General features: G+C 40.3%; 1 protein-coding gene across 9 annotated transcripts in view; it reads left to right on the plus strand.

Annotated features, from left to right (window-relative positions):
• HIVEP2 (HIVEP zinc finger 2) overlaps positions 1-16,308 on the plus strand; it is a 139,476-nt gene that overhangs the window by 104,994 nt on the left and 18,174 nt on the right. For all 9 annotated transcript variants that reach the window (XM_071740710.1, XM_071740709.1, XM_071740713.1 and 6 more), the window contains 2 exons: positions 8,844-8,888; positions 10,163-15,791. In XM_071740710.1, the coding sequence (XP_071596811.1) occupies positions 10,374-15,791 (5,418 nt within the window). In that variant the 5' untranslated portion in view covers positions 8,844-8,888; positions 10,163-10,373. The remainder of the gene's footprint in view (positions 1-8,843; positions 8,889-10,162; positions 15,792-16,308) is intronic.

Raw genomic sequence — 16,308 nt, forward strand, 5'->3', positions numbered from 1 at the left:
GCTGTGCTTGTTGAAAATCTGTAACCGAGCCATCAGCTTAGCCTGTTCCTCAAATAGCAGCCTAACCCTGTGGAATAACAGAGTTTTTATGTGCAAATTCAGGCATTTGGGTAGACCTTCATCTTTTCAGAGGTGTTAGCTCAGGAGAGTGATGCTCATATTAATAAACACTGTTGATTTGTGTTTTGTAGAAAGAAACCTAACTGCAAAGAGTGAAATTTCACGTATACCTACAAAATGCAGCTGAAAGCATGTGCATATTTTACTGAATTTTTAAAGAAGTGTTTTGATGCAAATGGATATTATCATGCTGACTTCCAGTGCTTTGTTCTGTAAAATATGCAAAATATACATAAAATATGTAATATGGCCAGAGTAATTTTGGACTTGTTGTTTGGGGTTTTTTGCTTGTTTGTTTGGCTTTTTTCCTTACCAAGCATTCAGAGGGCTGTAAAGAAAACAGCATCCCTTAATGTGCAGTCTAATTAATGTAACCTACATTACCACTATAGTGGTCAGACACTTTAGGCAATGCTAAGTAACTAGATTTGCTACATCAAAATGGTTGCATTGAGTCACTCCTCAAAACAAAACATTTCAGCTACAGAGAAGTGGCTGTTGTGACATATGTGCAATATGTAGGATTTGGTGCTTCGTAGCTGATCTCAGCTGAACTTTAACAAAGTATTCAGAATGGATTGAAAGAAAAGCCCATTCTACTTTTGGTGGAAAAAAATGGCCAAATCCCAGTAAGAACATGCTACTGATGTTTAGCATGCATATGTTTTTGTTTTGACATGTGGTGGCCACAGGGCTTAGTAAACAATGACAGGTTTTAAAATAAGCTTGTGTAATAATTGGTGTGAGTGAAAAACAAGTGGGAGCTCAGATACTATAAATGTCTTCCTATGTAATTCTTCCCGGGGTGAGGGCGTCTGTCAGAAGCAGTGCGTTTGCTCATTCAAGAAAGTGTTTGAAAGACACTGATATTTTCATGTGAAATGCAAGTGGCTTCTTCTGACACAGTGTGGAAGGTGGCATAGCTGTTCACAGAATCTGCCGTGGTTGCATAATTAAGATTGTGTAACTTTTAAACTAAAAAAATATTCACTTCCCAGAAGAATCAGTGATATTTTACCTCTTAAGATGAAAATTGGCCTGATATTTGCCTAGTATTTCCATTTGGCAACAGAACAATGATTACTTTGTACAAAAAAAATGATGCAATATTTGCACAAATTTAGATATTTTTTTTCCCAGGGAAAACTTGGGGAAAATCTGTATGGTATCGTAGCAAGGACCTACCACCACATATCTCTCCTTATGAGCTGCTGCTCATGTTTGCAGTTCTTGTGTGAAAACTAAGAGGCATTTCAGACTTTGTATGTCATTTCAGTTAGGAAAATTGTTATATCTGACAACTTAAGTGTTTGAAGTCTCCAGTGACGTTGTTCTTACCCTTTTTACTGTAGGTATTTTATACATCTAGAACTTACTACAAATCATGTCCATGTGGGAATCTTGCTCTTTGCATACACTTTATTGTTCACAAGTGCTGCTAAATTCATACTGTAATCTGTCCTTCACAAGGTGCAAAATTAAATTTCCTTGTCTGATTAATATGTTTATTTGAGTTGAACTGAGCATCACTGGTTAGTGTCTGGGCCTTACTTGTCACAGATTTTAACGATTTGGGGATATATAGTGCCCTTTTCTTTTTTTCTTTTTTTTTTTTTTTTTTTTTTTACGAGGTAGTAGTTTGGAATAGTAGGTCCAAGAGCAGACCCAAAGTTGCATTGCTGCATTTCTTTTCTACACTGAAAGGGCAAAACCCCCCAAGTAATCCTACAAATAGTGATCAGGAACTATTTCACACTTCTACAGTATGGGCCAGTATCCTTGTGTTTAATTGCTGTGGCCCAGCAGCAAGTGAGACAGAGTTGAGTTTCTGCTGACGAAGAGAGCACCCTGAGAATTGAGAGCTCATTTGTATCTTAGCATTGCTTTGGATGCTAGTACACAATACTAAGTTGTATTTACTTAAATATTGTTTACTTAAATATTGTTTACTTACTACCTAACACAACTCATTCTTCTTCAGGTTAGGACCAATAGCATTAGGTGTCATACAAACCTACCTTTAGCCATCAAGATAGTGTTTAAACAGGAGCTCAGTGGTGGGTATCTGTTTCTGACTGTTCTCTGGATAGGAGCTGCTCTCATTCTCATAAGTCACTGCATATTATAATTCAAAAGAAAATGGGTTTGGAGGGAGAGCAATAGGACAGTGATGGTTTTGTTGCCTTCTGAATTTTTAATCACACTGGAAGTGTTTAACTTGTTCCCTAAGGATGTAAATAGGGCTGTGAGAAGCTGAGCAGTTTATATAATCCTCTTGTTTAGTTTCATATCTGAATAATACCAATCCTTTGCTTTAATATAGAGATAGATTCAGGATATTTGCATTGAAAGATGGTCAGGCAGAACATGTAGGTTTTGTATTATCTGACACTCTTAGGCACCTCTAACAGTCTCTCTGTGTAGTCTCTTATGTGCACAGCAAGGTTAGGAAACCAGCAACAAAATATTTACCTGCTCTTTTAAAAGCAGTGGAATCAGAGAGATATATTAGCTGCTAATTGACTGAGAAGGTTGTTCTGTTGGCTATTTTGGCATCCCTTTGGTATCAGGTTTTTGTTCAGTTCAAGTAGAACTGAGATTTGTTTGCAAACTTTTACCTATAAAGGAAGTGTTTAAGTTGAATTTGGCTCCTTGGTAGTGTTTGCTTGCTCTCTCTCTCTCTTTTTTTTTTTTTTTTTCTTTAAATAGTCATCCTGTGGAAATAAGTCTGTGTACAGTTGGACTTTGGCAACGTGAAAGCTTTTTTTATACATTTTTTTCCAAACGGTACTAATGTGTACATTGGGTATGATGCTGAAACAGGAAATAGTGATGTACTTTCAGTGAGCAATCCATGTCATTATAGTGAAAAGGTCAGTTTTCAAGCATTTCTGCTGTTCACTTCTATGGCTTCTTAAAATACACTTGCATTTAAGTTTTTTGAGGGGTGCTATTTTTCTATAAAAGTTGCAATTTGAAATTATATTTGAGATACTTAACATAGCAAAAACTGAGTGCCTTTCTGCAGCTGTTCTGTAAATGTTTATGATGCAAGCCAGAATCTCTTAAAGAAAATGACCCATGTTTTCTTTCTGCCATGGAATGGTACATTTATTTATTGCAAAGTATGGTATGAATTTCTTTGCAGACATCTTAGGGCTGCTGGATTGGTTGGTTTTCATCTTGTAACAAATAACCTCAGATACTTAGTATGTAGGATGTAAAAGCCTAAATCTAAGAGATAGCTGATTTTGTTTGTTTTTATGAGGAATAAATCTAGAATTTTGTCTTTGAATTTGCATTTCATTGCTTCAGATTCATACCAGATTAATGTAGAGCAGAATTTGGCTCTCTTATTTGCTGTTGGAATAATTTGTCTCCTTTCAGTCTCTCTGAGTCAAACTTCTTATCTGTTCAAAGCTTCTTGAAATCAAATGAAACACTCTTGCTTCATACCTCATTTTTCTGTAAAATCACCCCAAAAGGGATAGAGTGTGCCTGACCTCTGATTAGGAAGGATCACATTCAGAGGAGGGAAGGAAAGAGTCTTGTTCTTCTTTGCAGCATGTACCCGTTCACATTTTATATGAAATGTCTGAGGCAGGTTTGAATTCCAAGAGTTAAGGTTAACAGATATCAGAGAACAACAGATTTGTTATTTGTTTATTTGTTGTCTCTGGAATGCTTTTAAACAGAAAGGTTCCAATTATTTTTTTCAACATAGTCAGGTAGTGGTATCAGATAATAGTTTGAATTACTTGAATTAACAAGATTAAGGTGAGTTTGGTAAAGCCTTAAAATGGATACAATAATCAATAGCACTGCAGTTAATTAAAATATGCTTTTATGCCCATCTCTCAATGGCTGATAACTGCAGAAATCAGGAAGCAAGGTTTTATACCACTTCTAGTTGTAGGTGCACAGGTTCTGTCTCTTGAGACCAGCAACTACCAGGGACACAACCATGCATTTGTAGAAACCTGAGAGTAAGAGCCTGAAGTTGATGTTTGATCACAGTGAGCTTGCAGTCTGCCCTTGGTGGGACTGTAATGGAATTTTCTCTGTCAGCTTCTTGAGGGATCCCTGTGAACACAAGTGTTTAGCCAGCATAGAAATGGAGAATAAATCCTGCCCTGTATCTTCTCCTCAGTTAAGCTTAGTACATTTTGATCATTTAATAGTAAATTCAGTGTACTGTGTACTTGCTGAGAAGTATTTGGTTTGGTATTGGTAGTACTTTTCAGTGGCATTTAAAAACATACATTGTAATGATTAGTTGAGCTACCCAAATTTAAAAAACATGTGTGTTACTCTAAGTGTTTCATGTTATTTTCAAAACTCTGATGCTCTGGCTGGTTTTGGAGAATAGCAATAAAGCACTGAAACTCAAGGGAAGGCAGAACATCTGGGGTAGGGTTAAATGAACAAATTAGAGTAGAATGTGAAGAGGTAACAATAGCAATTACAATATTGAGAGTGGTAGAAAAATAAATATAACCAACCTGTTTTTAAAGGGTTGCCTTCTTGGAATTGCATATGCAAAAGGATGTCTTACAACTCCTGCCAAACTGCATCAAAAGCACAGGCATCCTTGCATTCCCCAGTAATTCAAGACTGCCAAGTGTCAGTGGTTGACATAGGAATTTAAAGTCATTCCTAGAGGTGTTCAAATAGACAGGTAGAATGCCAGCTGCAAAACCACAGTCAGATGGGACCCCTAACCAGGGGCTGTTGGAAATGCAAAGAAAATCTCTCTTGTCAAAAACTGGAAACCTTTTTACAAACCTGGGAAATTTAAGGAGTGTTTCTTCTTTCTTATCTTTTCAGTAAGTACAGTTCAAAGACTGTAAGTTTAGTGTCAAATAGTATTTAAAAGCTTGCAGTTGATTAGCTTTTTTTCCCCTTTCATTTGTGTAAAATGTCCAAACTATATACCCCAAGGACTACATCACTTTTGTTCCATTGCCACATAACTCCCACAGCCCATTAATGAGTGTGTAATGTTGTGCAGAAGGGTGAACAAATGCTTGTCTACCTTCATGCCGGTAAAATCCTTCAGTTCAGAGAGGCACATTGACTGCTGGTTGAGAGCTCTTCTTCAGACTTAGCCCACCTATGACTTTGCTTAGGTAGAAGAAATTGTAAATCCATGTTCTCTTGCGGTTCCCAATTTATTTTTTTTTCTTCCCATCTGGATGTCAACACCAAACAGCTCTTTGGGGAACATCATTAGGCAGAGGGAGATGTGGGGTAGCACAGCCAGCCAAAAGGGTATTTTCTTCCCAAGAGGCCAAGGCAATTTTCTTCTCAGTTGCAGGTGGGGAAGAGCTCAGAGGTGGCCTCTCTTGTAAGGCTGCTTGGCTGCTGGGCTTATCCCAGACATAAACTAAACTTGCCTAATAAGAGTCTTGGCAGAGATCTGTGCATGAGTGTAAGGATTTCATACGAGCCACTGCAGCTTGTCTGTGCTAACGCTTGCCCTATAGAATTAAATTCTTCAGGGGCCATTTACTGTGGTTTTAGGCCAGCTTTGTGCTGGCAGAGCTGGACAGAAAAGATTTAAAACAGGACTGGATCTGACCCTTAGTCCTTACACTAGAGTCAATATTTATTCTGTACGGTGCACTCAGGATTTAGCCTGGAAGACATAAGCTTCCAATTTGTTCGCTTGCAAGAGCTGTAATGTGAGCTACAAATTGAGAAGTAGTAAAAGTTGTATTTTGCCAAATTTTATTTTAAAGCTGTTGAGTGTAACCATTTTAATGGTCTGAAAAAAAAAAATTAAAAAGAGAAGAAAAAAAGAATGGAAGGAATAACCTTGGAGCTTTGCAGTAAACCACATATATGTCCCATGTATGCAGCTCACAAAGGCACCTTAGGAAAAGAAGTGACAGGATAATGCTCCTTCCTAGAAAGTTTTAAGTGTCTTGATTTAGTAGGTGTATCTGACATAAGTACAGCTCCTGTTTTTTCAGTATTCTCGTGTTCAAAGTTTTCACAGAAGTAAAACGTCCTGGTTTGAAAGGGGCGGATAGTGCCGTTAGTGTGGCTGGGGGAGCTGGCTTCCTGGCCACATTCCTGCTGGGAAACCTGGCTTGGCCTCCAGCCAGGCTGGACTTTGCAGCTCCTGTCAAATGATGTGCTCAGCCCAGCAGCCATATGGCTTCTGATCCATGTAGGTGGGCTCCTCTTAGTCCCTCCAGCAGCCCTGAACCATGTCAAAGGTATTAAAGAAAATGTTAGTTTCTTAGTTTCTTCGTTTGAAATCTGTGGTATTTGAAATATAGGGAGTTTCTGTCTATTGAATAGTCTATGCTTGATGAAGAATAATACTGAAAACTGTATTTGTGGGGTTTTCTAAAGGAGAAACATTAAATCAGTTGACAAATGGAAGTCTGTTGTTGGCTTAATCTAGGCTGTGGATGCAGGCAGATGAAGCAGAAGCTTGACTGGAAAAAACAGACAGAATGCAAACTAGTTTTGCAGTGTCTTAGATTTCTCCTGCTCTTCCACTAGGGAGTGAAAAAGAACAACAAAAACAAACAAACCCAAAAGAAATCATATTAAAGCCATCTTTGACACAGGGTGGATGGCATCTCAACCCAAACCAGAAATTATTATGTTGGTTCTGGAACGGGATTTATTTTCCCCGGGAGACTGACTCTGACCAAAGTTAAGGCATCAATAATACCTGTAATTAGTCTATACCTGTTTCATAGTGTAGGTTGAAAAATTATATAGAACATTCTGCAAATAGCAGGACCACAGAATGTCCTGGACTCTGTAATGGAGGTTTCAGTGCAGAACAGAAAATTGTTGGAAGTATATTAGCATCATATTTTGCTTTTTTTAAAATAAAACCATTAAGTGGTTTTATTTAAACCATTGCTGTCACATTTCCATGACAGACAATTCTCTTCTGTAAAGGCACTCTTGGTAGAGGGAGTATGGAACAGAAAGGATGCTCCCATCTTCTAGAAATTTCTTCTTCACCATTTGCAAAATTGCCTAATAAGGAGAAAAGTATTTTCCTTTGAAGATGCTAATAACTTCGTGCTCTCTCAGTGAGGCACATTCCCTCTCTTCCCTGTTTCTGCTTCTCAAGCCATTCATTTTTCCTTTACATCTGTGCTTGTATATTGGCATCAACACTGTCCTGAGATTCAGTTTAGCTCAATCGAGGAAAATGGTTTTCTGCTTACCTGCCATTTCTTAAGGCACTGCAGAGCTGCTCCATGGTAACGACTTCTGATATTTTGTAAATCACATGAGAATTTCCTTTTCCATTTGAAGCAACACTTTTTTTTTGAGGAAGTGAACTAGAAAAATGAGAAAAAGTTTTACTTGAATTACTTTTTTTTCTTTGTTCGTTTAGAGAATTAGATGAGAGATATTTAAAAAGCCATTAGCGCATCAAAGCTGAATGGCATTGTGACCTCAAGTATTCTTGTTTGTATTTCATTGCTTGCTATTATTTTGCACTATGTGGGATTTCTGTACAGTTAAAATTTAAAAATGTGTTGTCCATATTTGACTAAACCAACAGTCCATTAGCTGTTGCTGTCCTGACTACTGATATGTCATTGGCATTATTAAATAATTGACAGTTGGTGACACAGTAGAGACTCTGCTTATGGGAAGTCATGTGGCTTTACTGACATCCATTTTTCTTTGAAAGTGTTATTAATGACAAAGAATTAAAAAATATTTTTCAATTTCTCATTTTTTAAAAAATTTTATAGGCTTTACTATTTCATCATCCATTGGTTTTATTCAACGGAGACAACATGAATGCTCTAGTTGTTTTTTTGACAGTTTCTAATTGAGGATCATTATAGTAGCCTATATATTATCTTCCAAAGCTAATACTCCAGCTGTTTCTAAAGATCTGCTCTTTAGAGATGCTTTGAATTTCGGCCTTTAAAAAACACAAAGAAAACCTGTAATTGTTGCTTTTGTTATCACAATTGAGCAAACATCCTTTTTAAGGAAGCAAAAGCCAGACTCTGTTTTCAAGATAAGACTTGTTGAAAACTGAAAGGGAGGGTCCTCCTTTGACTGGATAAATGCTCCTCAAGAAAGTGAGAGGGTCCCTTTTCTAGGGGTGTTCTCTGTGCTTTTGTTTTCTGCAGTGCAGAGAGCAGCCTGCAGTCTGGTAATGGTCAGACAAATGGCATATCGTGGCAATCACAGAAGTCCTTCATGTATTTGGTCTATATGTTTCTTCTGTTAAAAGGCAGCCCTATAGTCTTGAGTATCCAAGTGACATTAGCAGATTTGGAAACCTACTCACTTTTCACTCCATTTTCTTGTACCTGAGTGGTGACACCCTGGATGGGATTTTGCTCAGGTCCCTGAAGCATTTAATGAGAGGCCTGGAGCCTAAAAGTATTAACTGGGGAGAGGCATTTAAAGAGGATTTGCCAATGGGATTCAGGGATAATCCAGGCTTAGTGAAGGGACATTGGCAGCTCTCTTTTGAACGATTCGGGAAGGTGAGACTGCATTAGTTCAGACTTGCAGTTAAACCTAAATATTTTGAAAAGACTTGCTCTGGTTCTTCTTCAAAATGGGGTTGTTCAAACCTCTAATACACAATGTGACTTTTTTCCAGTATATGGAGAAATGAAATTTCCAGGCCTCTGCTATAAAGAATAGAATTTTTTTCCAGCATTATGCTTAATGTCAGGAATTTCTTATGATTGTATTTTTTTTTTCTACAGGAAATTTGAAGATACTCATGACTATTAGATTCCTGGAAGATGCAGGTAATTGTTTTATACTGAAAAAAAAGATCATATATTCCCTTTCCCTATGCATTTTCCTGCCCTTTGCTAATGTGTCTTCAAGCCTAATTGAGTTTTTTCACTGAAAAAAGATTCCAGTTTCTCTAATACTGCTTTTTTTACCCTTTTCCTTGCTATTGTAAAATCAGGACTGTTGCTGTATTTCTCACTGTTGCATCCAGAAAAAAGCCTGTGTTTGGATAATACGGAAGCAAGAAACCTACACTGTTCTTCAAATTCAAATGCTGGACTTGTATATGAAAAGCACAGCACTGAGCATTTCTTCTTTGTAATGGAACTGTGGTAGCCTGGTGCATTTAAGCATAAGTGGTACACGTATAGCTGGATAGAAATTTTGACATTGAAATCTAAAATGCTAAAGGCACATAAACACAGTCAGAGCTCATTGCTTTAATACGTGTCTTGCCTCTAGTAAAACATTCTCACTAAAATTTATTGCAGTGATTGGAAGATGGAGATGTTGAAAGGTACTGGTAGAGTATTCAGAATGCTTATGCAATGTCTCTCTTTTTTTTTTTTTTTTTTTTTTTTTTTGAGTGTTTAAAAGTAGTTTAAACATCATCCATAAAACCAGTTAGATGGTCTAAGATAAAAAGTACCTCATTTCAGCCATCTCAAAATTTGGTATTGTACTCCAAGGTATTTAGTATTTCTGCCCAGCCAATAGAGAGAAACAGGCATCTCCAGAGTGGAGGGCCATGTGCAGAGACATGCCCTGTGCCTGAAATACTCAACACAAGATGGAAAGATTTTTGCTCTGGAAGTATTGATCACCCTCCACTGACTTTAGAGGAAAACCAGGGACTAAGGTCTGTTTCCAGAGTGTGAGTAACATTGAGTAAGGTAATTCCCACCCAGTGTTAGGATTTCTTTTCAGCAGTGTTTTCCTGAAAGAGCTGTGAAAGAAGGTGGTGGAACTTTCTGATAACCAAGCCTTTCAACTGTCCCCAGAAAGCCTTCCAAAGGGACTGTTCAACCTGGAAAGTCTAGATCCCTGTTTTCTGTTCCTAAGGCTTTTATCGAGTAGTGATTACGCTTGTGTGCTATTTCTGGAGCCAATCTTTACCGTGTCTCCTGACAAAAGGGAGTTTTGTGAAATGTAGTTACCTTTACTTAAGTCTCTAAACACTTCTCATGAAAGGCTCAATGAAAGTGCAGCTAGCTGCATCAATGTTAGTTTGCACAGCTGTATTAATAATAATTGGTGTGTGTGGTTTCTTTGTTTTTGCTTACAGATAGCTGTGTCACCATGGGAGAGATGAAGAGAATTTTGTCCTAGTAGATGACAGATTTCTCTGGGTCATTCTGCATCTCAGTATTTAATAACAATGGAAAATGTCCCAATACTATAACAAGTCTTTGCAAAGGTATAATAAACTGTTTAGGAAAGCTTCTGCCATGAACAGAACTGTAGAATACTCAAATTAGTGTACAGACACAAATCTAATGCCTATAGACTACTGCGTGGAAAGTTCCAAAGAGAAGGAAAAGTCTGTGAACTCGCAACAGCCCTGGAAAAATGGAAGCAACAAAACTTTAAAAAGCACAGCTTTGGACACACTCCATGTGTCTGCACAGCTTTCAAGTGAACTAGCACTTAAGACCTTGTGTAACAAAATGGACTCTGGGGACACCGCTATAGGGCAAAAAGCTACCTCAAGGTCTGGAGAAACTGCTAAAGTACCAAGTAGATGGAGGCAAGAACATTCAGCTGTTATTAAGATGAGCACTTTTGGCAATCAAGAAGTACAGAGGCAACCACAAATAGATCACGAGCAAATTGGAAACACAGCATCAGCACAACTTTTTAGTTCTGGGAAACTGGTATCATCAAGTGAAGCTGCACAGCAAGTCACGGAGAAGCAATATCCACAGCATCGTCCCAGTCCTTACTCATGTCAACATTCACTTTCTTTCCCACAGCATTCATTGCCACAAGGCTTCTTGCACAATATAAAGCCACATCAGAGCTTGGAAGGCCCTCCGTGGCAGTTTCCTAGCCACTTGCAATCAGTTGCCTCAGAGGACTTGTTTCCTTTTCACATGCATAGCCATAGCGGAGGTTTCTCCAGAAAGAAGATTTCAAGTTTGAACCCTGCATTCAGCCAATATTCTCAGAAATCTTTAGAACAATCAGATGATGCTCACAAAAAGGAGCACAAACCCAAAAAGCCCGGCAAGTACATTTGTCCTTACTGTAATCGGGCTTGTGCCAAACCTAGTGTTCTTAAAAAGCATATTAGGTCTCATACTGGGGAGCGACCCTACCCTTGTGTTCCTTGTGGTTTCTCCTTCAAGACAAAGAGCAACCTTTACAAGCACAGGAAGTCACATGCCCATGCAATTAAAGCAGGACTGGTACCTTTCACAGACTCAGCAGTCTCTAAATTGGACCTAGATGCCAACTACATCGATGTAGAAGCAGAAATACATTCAGACGGCGAGCAGAGCACAGATACTGATGAGGAGACCTCACTCTTGGTGGAAGGTTCTGACAAACTGAGCCCTGTCCCACAGCTCCCCCTGGACATTGCCAGCAGGAGCGGTTTTCACTCCTCCATGGAAGAGTCCTTGGTGGGGCCAATGAAAGTGCCCATTTTGATTATCCCTAAAAGTGGACTTCAGTTACCCAGTGAGAGTTCACCGTATATTGGCTCTGATATGTTGCAAAACCCATCCTTGAGTACTAAGCCTGAGGACTCTCATACCGTTAAGCAGCGACTTGCACTAAGACTGTCAGAGAAAAAAGGGCAAGATTCTGAGCAGTCATTAAACCTCCTGAGCCCACACAGTAAAGGAAGCACTGACTCGGGCTATTTTTCCCGCTCAGAAAGTGCTGAGCAGCAAATTAGCCCACCAAATACTAATGCAAAGTCTTATGAAGAGATCATCTTTGGGAAGTTCTATAGGATTAATCAAAGGACAGCAGTAACAGTAGCCACAGCAAATCAGGAACACAGTTTAATGGGTAGAAAGGGCAAAGCAGAGCCATTACCTCTTTTAAATAACAGATTAGATATCACAATGCTTGAGGAACATGTTTCTCAGCTGACTCCAAATAAAGAAGAGCTCATTGACTCCAGTAATTTGAGCACTATTAAATCTACACAAGTTTATCCAGGCAGCAATACAGAATCTAGACAATCCCAGACCACCGCATCATCCATCAAAAGTGAATCTGGCCTGTACCAAGCCAGTCAGCAGGGTGATGTGCCTGTCCTTCTAGAGCCCCCAGTAGATTCCTCGCCTCTTATAAGAAGTAACTCCATGCCAACCTCTTCTGCAAACAGCCTAAGTATCCCTCCATCTCTGAGAGGAAGCCATTCATTTGATGAGAAAATGACTGGGTCAGATGATGTATTTTACCCTGGGACAGTGGGAATATCACACCAAAGGATGTTGAGGAGACAGGCTGCCTTTGAACTGCCCTCTGTGCAGGAGGGGCACTCAGATTCAGACTATCATGGAAGACCAGGGAAAAATATCATTATTGCTTCCAGCAGGCAGGCAGACAGACATGACAAAGGACCATCCTTAAAAGAGAAGAAAGGAGACAAGACTTTTTATGACTATGATGCCACTGGAAAGCACTACAGAAAGTGGGAAGAATTTGAAGCTCAGAAACAGAACTACAGGGACTCTCCATCCTTAGGTGGGATGAGCAAGGTGGGAGAGTGCTTCACTGATCCACTCGGACAATCTCAGGCAGTGCCATACATGCTTGGAACAACTTTTGAAAACAGAAAGCGCAGGAAAGAGGAGAGTGTTGGAGATGAGGAAGACAGTCCCATGCTTTGCAGCAGTGTGACTGGCACCACTGGGGGAACTCAGCATTTGGACTTCGATCCCAAATCCCAAATTCAGGAAGTGCCAAGGAGTGGATTTGCTCTTCAAGGCCTGGACAATGCTGCCCAATGCCACGCGGAGCGTTTTGAAATCTGCAGGCCTTACTTGCACTCTGGAAGCCCAGCAGCTTCTCTGGAAGACTCACCCTTATCTGCCGAGCAAGAAAAGACTGCAGAATCTCTGGCTAGAAAGCCCCCTGGAAATGTCATCTCTGTCATTCAGCACACAAATTCATTGAGCAGGCCAAACTCATTTGAAAGGTCTGAATCTACAGAACATATTGCCTGCCAGCAGGAAAAGATCTATTCACCATCTGAGACATGCGAGAGTGAGATTTGTGAGTCCCCAATGAGCCCGGACCGAGCTCCACAAGCGGAAAGTGCTGACACCAGTAAGCCCTCTCCATCACAGCAGCCTCAGTCCTATCACATACAGCCCAGGTTGGTTCGCCAGCACAACATACAGGTACCTGAAATTCGTGTCACAGAGGAGCCAGATAAGCCTGAGAAAGAAAAAGATGTGCAGAGTAAAGAGCAGGAGAGACCCGCTGAAGAATTCCAGTGGCCCCAGAGAAGTGAAACCCTTTCTCAACTTCCAGCTGAAAAGCTACCACCCAAAAAGAAGCGTTTACGACTGGCTGACATGGAACACTCCTCTGGAGAATCCAGCTTTGAGTCCACAGGTACAAGCCTCTCACGCAGCCCTAGTCAAGAAAGTAATCTGTCCCACAGTTCAAGTTTTTCCATGTCCTTTGAAAGAGAAGAGAGTATGAAGTTCATCACACCTCCCAAACAAGATGAGTTTGGAAAACAGTCCGAGTTTCTAACAGTTCCAGCTGGTGCTTACTCACTTTCTGTCCCTGGGCATCACCATCAGAGGGAAATGAGACGCTGCTCATCTGAACAGATGCCCTGTCCTCATACTACTGAAGTTCCAGAGATCCGAAGTAAATCCTTTGATTATGGGAACCTGACTCATGCCTCTTCAGCTGGGACACCTACTGTGGCACTGTCTCCATCCCGAGAAAGGAAGAAATGCTTCTTGGTTCGCCAGGCTTCCTTCAGTGGTTTTCCAGAGATTTCCCAGACTGATCAGAGCGCAGAGCAAAGTATTAAGCAGGAGCAGATGGAACTTGTACAGGCTGGCCTTCGCTCCTCTCAGCTTGCCTGGCATCCCTCCCCTTCCTCTGTACTTCAGCCCATTCAGGTAGATGACTCTGGAAAACAGGCTATTATTGGCTCTTGTGCTCAGCTTAGTAATAGCTCATCCCACCTTGCCCAGCAACAGGCTCTTCTTGCAGACAGCCCAGAAATGTTAAGGACTCCCTTGATCCAACAAGCACCTTATATTCCCAACAAATATCCAGAGCAGCAGCAGCTATTTGCACATCAGGAAAAACTCCCATTTTCTCCTATTCATAGCACCTTGTTTCAGTTCCCATATCCAGCTGTCTGCATGGTTCACTTACCACCATCTCAGCAGCCTGTCTTGTGGCAGTCATGCACAGAACCTCTACACTTCCAGCATCATTTTGTACAACAGTTGCAGAAATCTTATGTCAAACAACCTTTCCAAACAGACGTTCCACCAAGTTATCACCTGGAACATGCACCAGAGCTTATTGGAAAGAAATCAGCTGATTATGTGAATGCTAAAGAGCAAGCATACCAGCATTACTCAGGAACATCTGAGCAGTATTCAAAAAATACGCTTGCTAAGTACCAGTCAGACCATAGCATTAAACCAACAGATACCTCCTCTGAGCAGCATCTTCAGTCAGATTTTGACTCCCCAGGTGATGAATCTGTACAGTCTTTGCCAGGAACAGTTGTTCCCGTCAGGATTCAAACCCATGTGCCATCTTATGGTAGTGTCATGTACACAAGCATTTCCCAGATCCTTGGACAAAGCAACAGTCCTGCGATTGTAATTTGTAAAGTTGATGAGACTGTTTCTCAAAGAACATTGGCAACTAGTGCAGCCATGCAAGGAATTGGATTTAACATAGCTCAGGTGTTAGGTCAGCATGGAGGGCTAGAAAAATATCCTTTGTGGAAGGTGCCACAGACACTACCACTTGGACTGGAGCCACCGATTCCCCTGTGCTTGCCTTCCAGTTCTGACATGGCTTCTACCTTGGGAGGAAGCAAACGAATGCTTTCGCCTGCCAGCAGCTTGGAGCTCTTCATGGAGACCAAGCAGCAAAAGCGAGTCAAAGAAGAAAAAATGTATGGGCAGATAGTTGAGGAGCTAAGTGCAGTTGAGTTAACTAACTCAGATATAAAGAAAGATTTTCCAAAAATGCAGAAGCCTCAACTAGTAAGGCAGAGCTGTGCTACTGAGCCAAAAGAAAGTCTACCATCCGTGTCATCCTCTTCACCACTCTCGTCCTCATCATCTCAAGATTTCCCATCTGTCAGCATGCCAGCAGCTGATGCTTTCCCACTGAGCAGAGAGAAACTTTCCAGCTTTGATTCCACATCACCAGGACAGAAGTCCAGTGGTCCTTCTGAAGGAAGAGACTCACCAGAAGAACTGGATGTGGATGAAACAGCCTCAGATATGAGCATGAGTCCACAGACGTCTTCACTGCCACCAGGAGAGATTCATCCAGAAGACCAACTGAAACATCAAAAGTTGCCTCTTGGGATGTTAGTCCAGATGTCATCCAATAGCAGTGGGAAAGTCACAGGCTCAACCATTCTCCTGACAGACATAGCGGATTTTCAGCAGATCCTTCAGTTCCCAAGTCTGCGCACAACTACTACTGTGAGCTGGTGTTTCCTAAACTACACAAAACCAAATTACATTCAGCAACCAACCCTCAAATCTTCCGTTTATGCTTCATGGTGTATAAGTTCATGTAACCCAAACCCATCTGGGCTAAGTACGAAGACCACTTTAGCACTTCTAAGGTCTAAGCAAAAAAACACCGCAGAAATCTACACTCTAGCTGCTATGCATAGGCCTGGAGCTGGTAAACTGACATCATCGAGTGCGTGGAAGCAGTTTGCTCAGGTAAATAAAAGGTTTTAATAAAATTAGATTTGTATATCTTTATTTGAGAAAATACTGGTAAACTAGTAATGTAAGTTAATGACTTTTTTAAAAACAACATTCCCCATTGGGCAATCAGACATTGACATCTTCCCATGACAACTGTACCCTTCTGCAAGCTCTGCTACTTCTGCTGTCTCTGCCTCTGTTTTCAAAAGGAGATGTAAAAAGTGAGGCTTTTATAGCCATCCCTTCATGCGTGCCAGAGCCTGATACCTTATCTCCTTTTATTTTGTCTTTTGATTTTGCAATGTCCTGATTCGAACAGTATCAAAACCAAACATCCATTCTCGTATGTAAATGAAGTTTAAGTTAAAATTGTGTAAGATCTTCAGATCCAGTATTTTGCATACTGACTCTTTCACATGGACAAAGTATTAGATAATTGTGCCAGGGAAAATTCTGTAATGGCAATAAATTGCCTAAGACTTTTCCATCTCTATTTTCCATGATTCTTTTTTCTGAGGAAAGTTACGGT

The sequence above is a fragment of the Heliangelus exortis genome, chromosome 3 (assembly GCF_036169615.1).
Source record: "Heliangelus exortis chromosome 3, bHelExo1.hap1, whole genome shotgun sequence".
Taxonomy (NCBI): Eukaryota; Metazoa; Chordata; class Aves; order Apodiformes; family Trochilidae; genus Heliangelus; species Heliangelus exortis.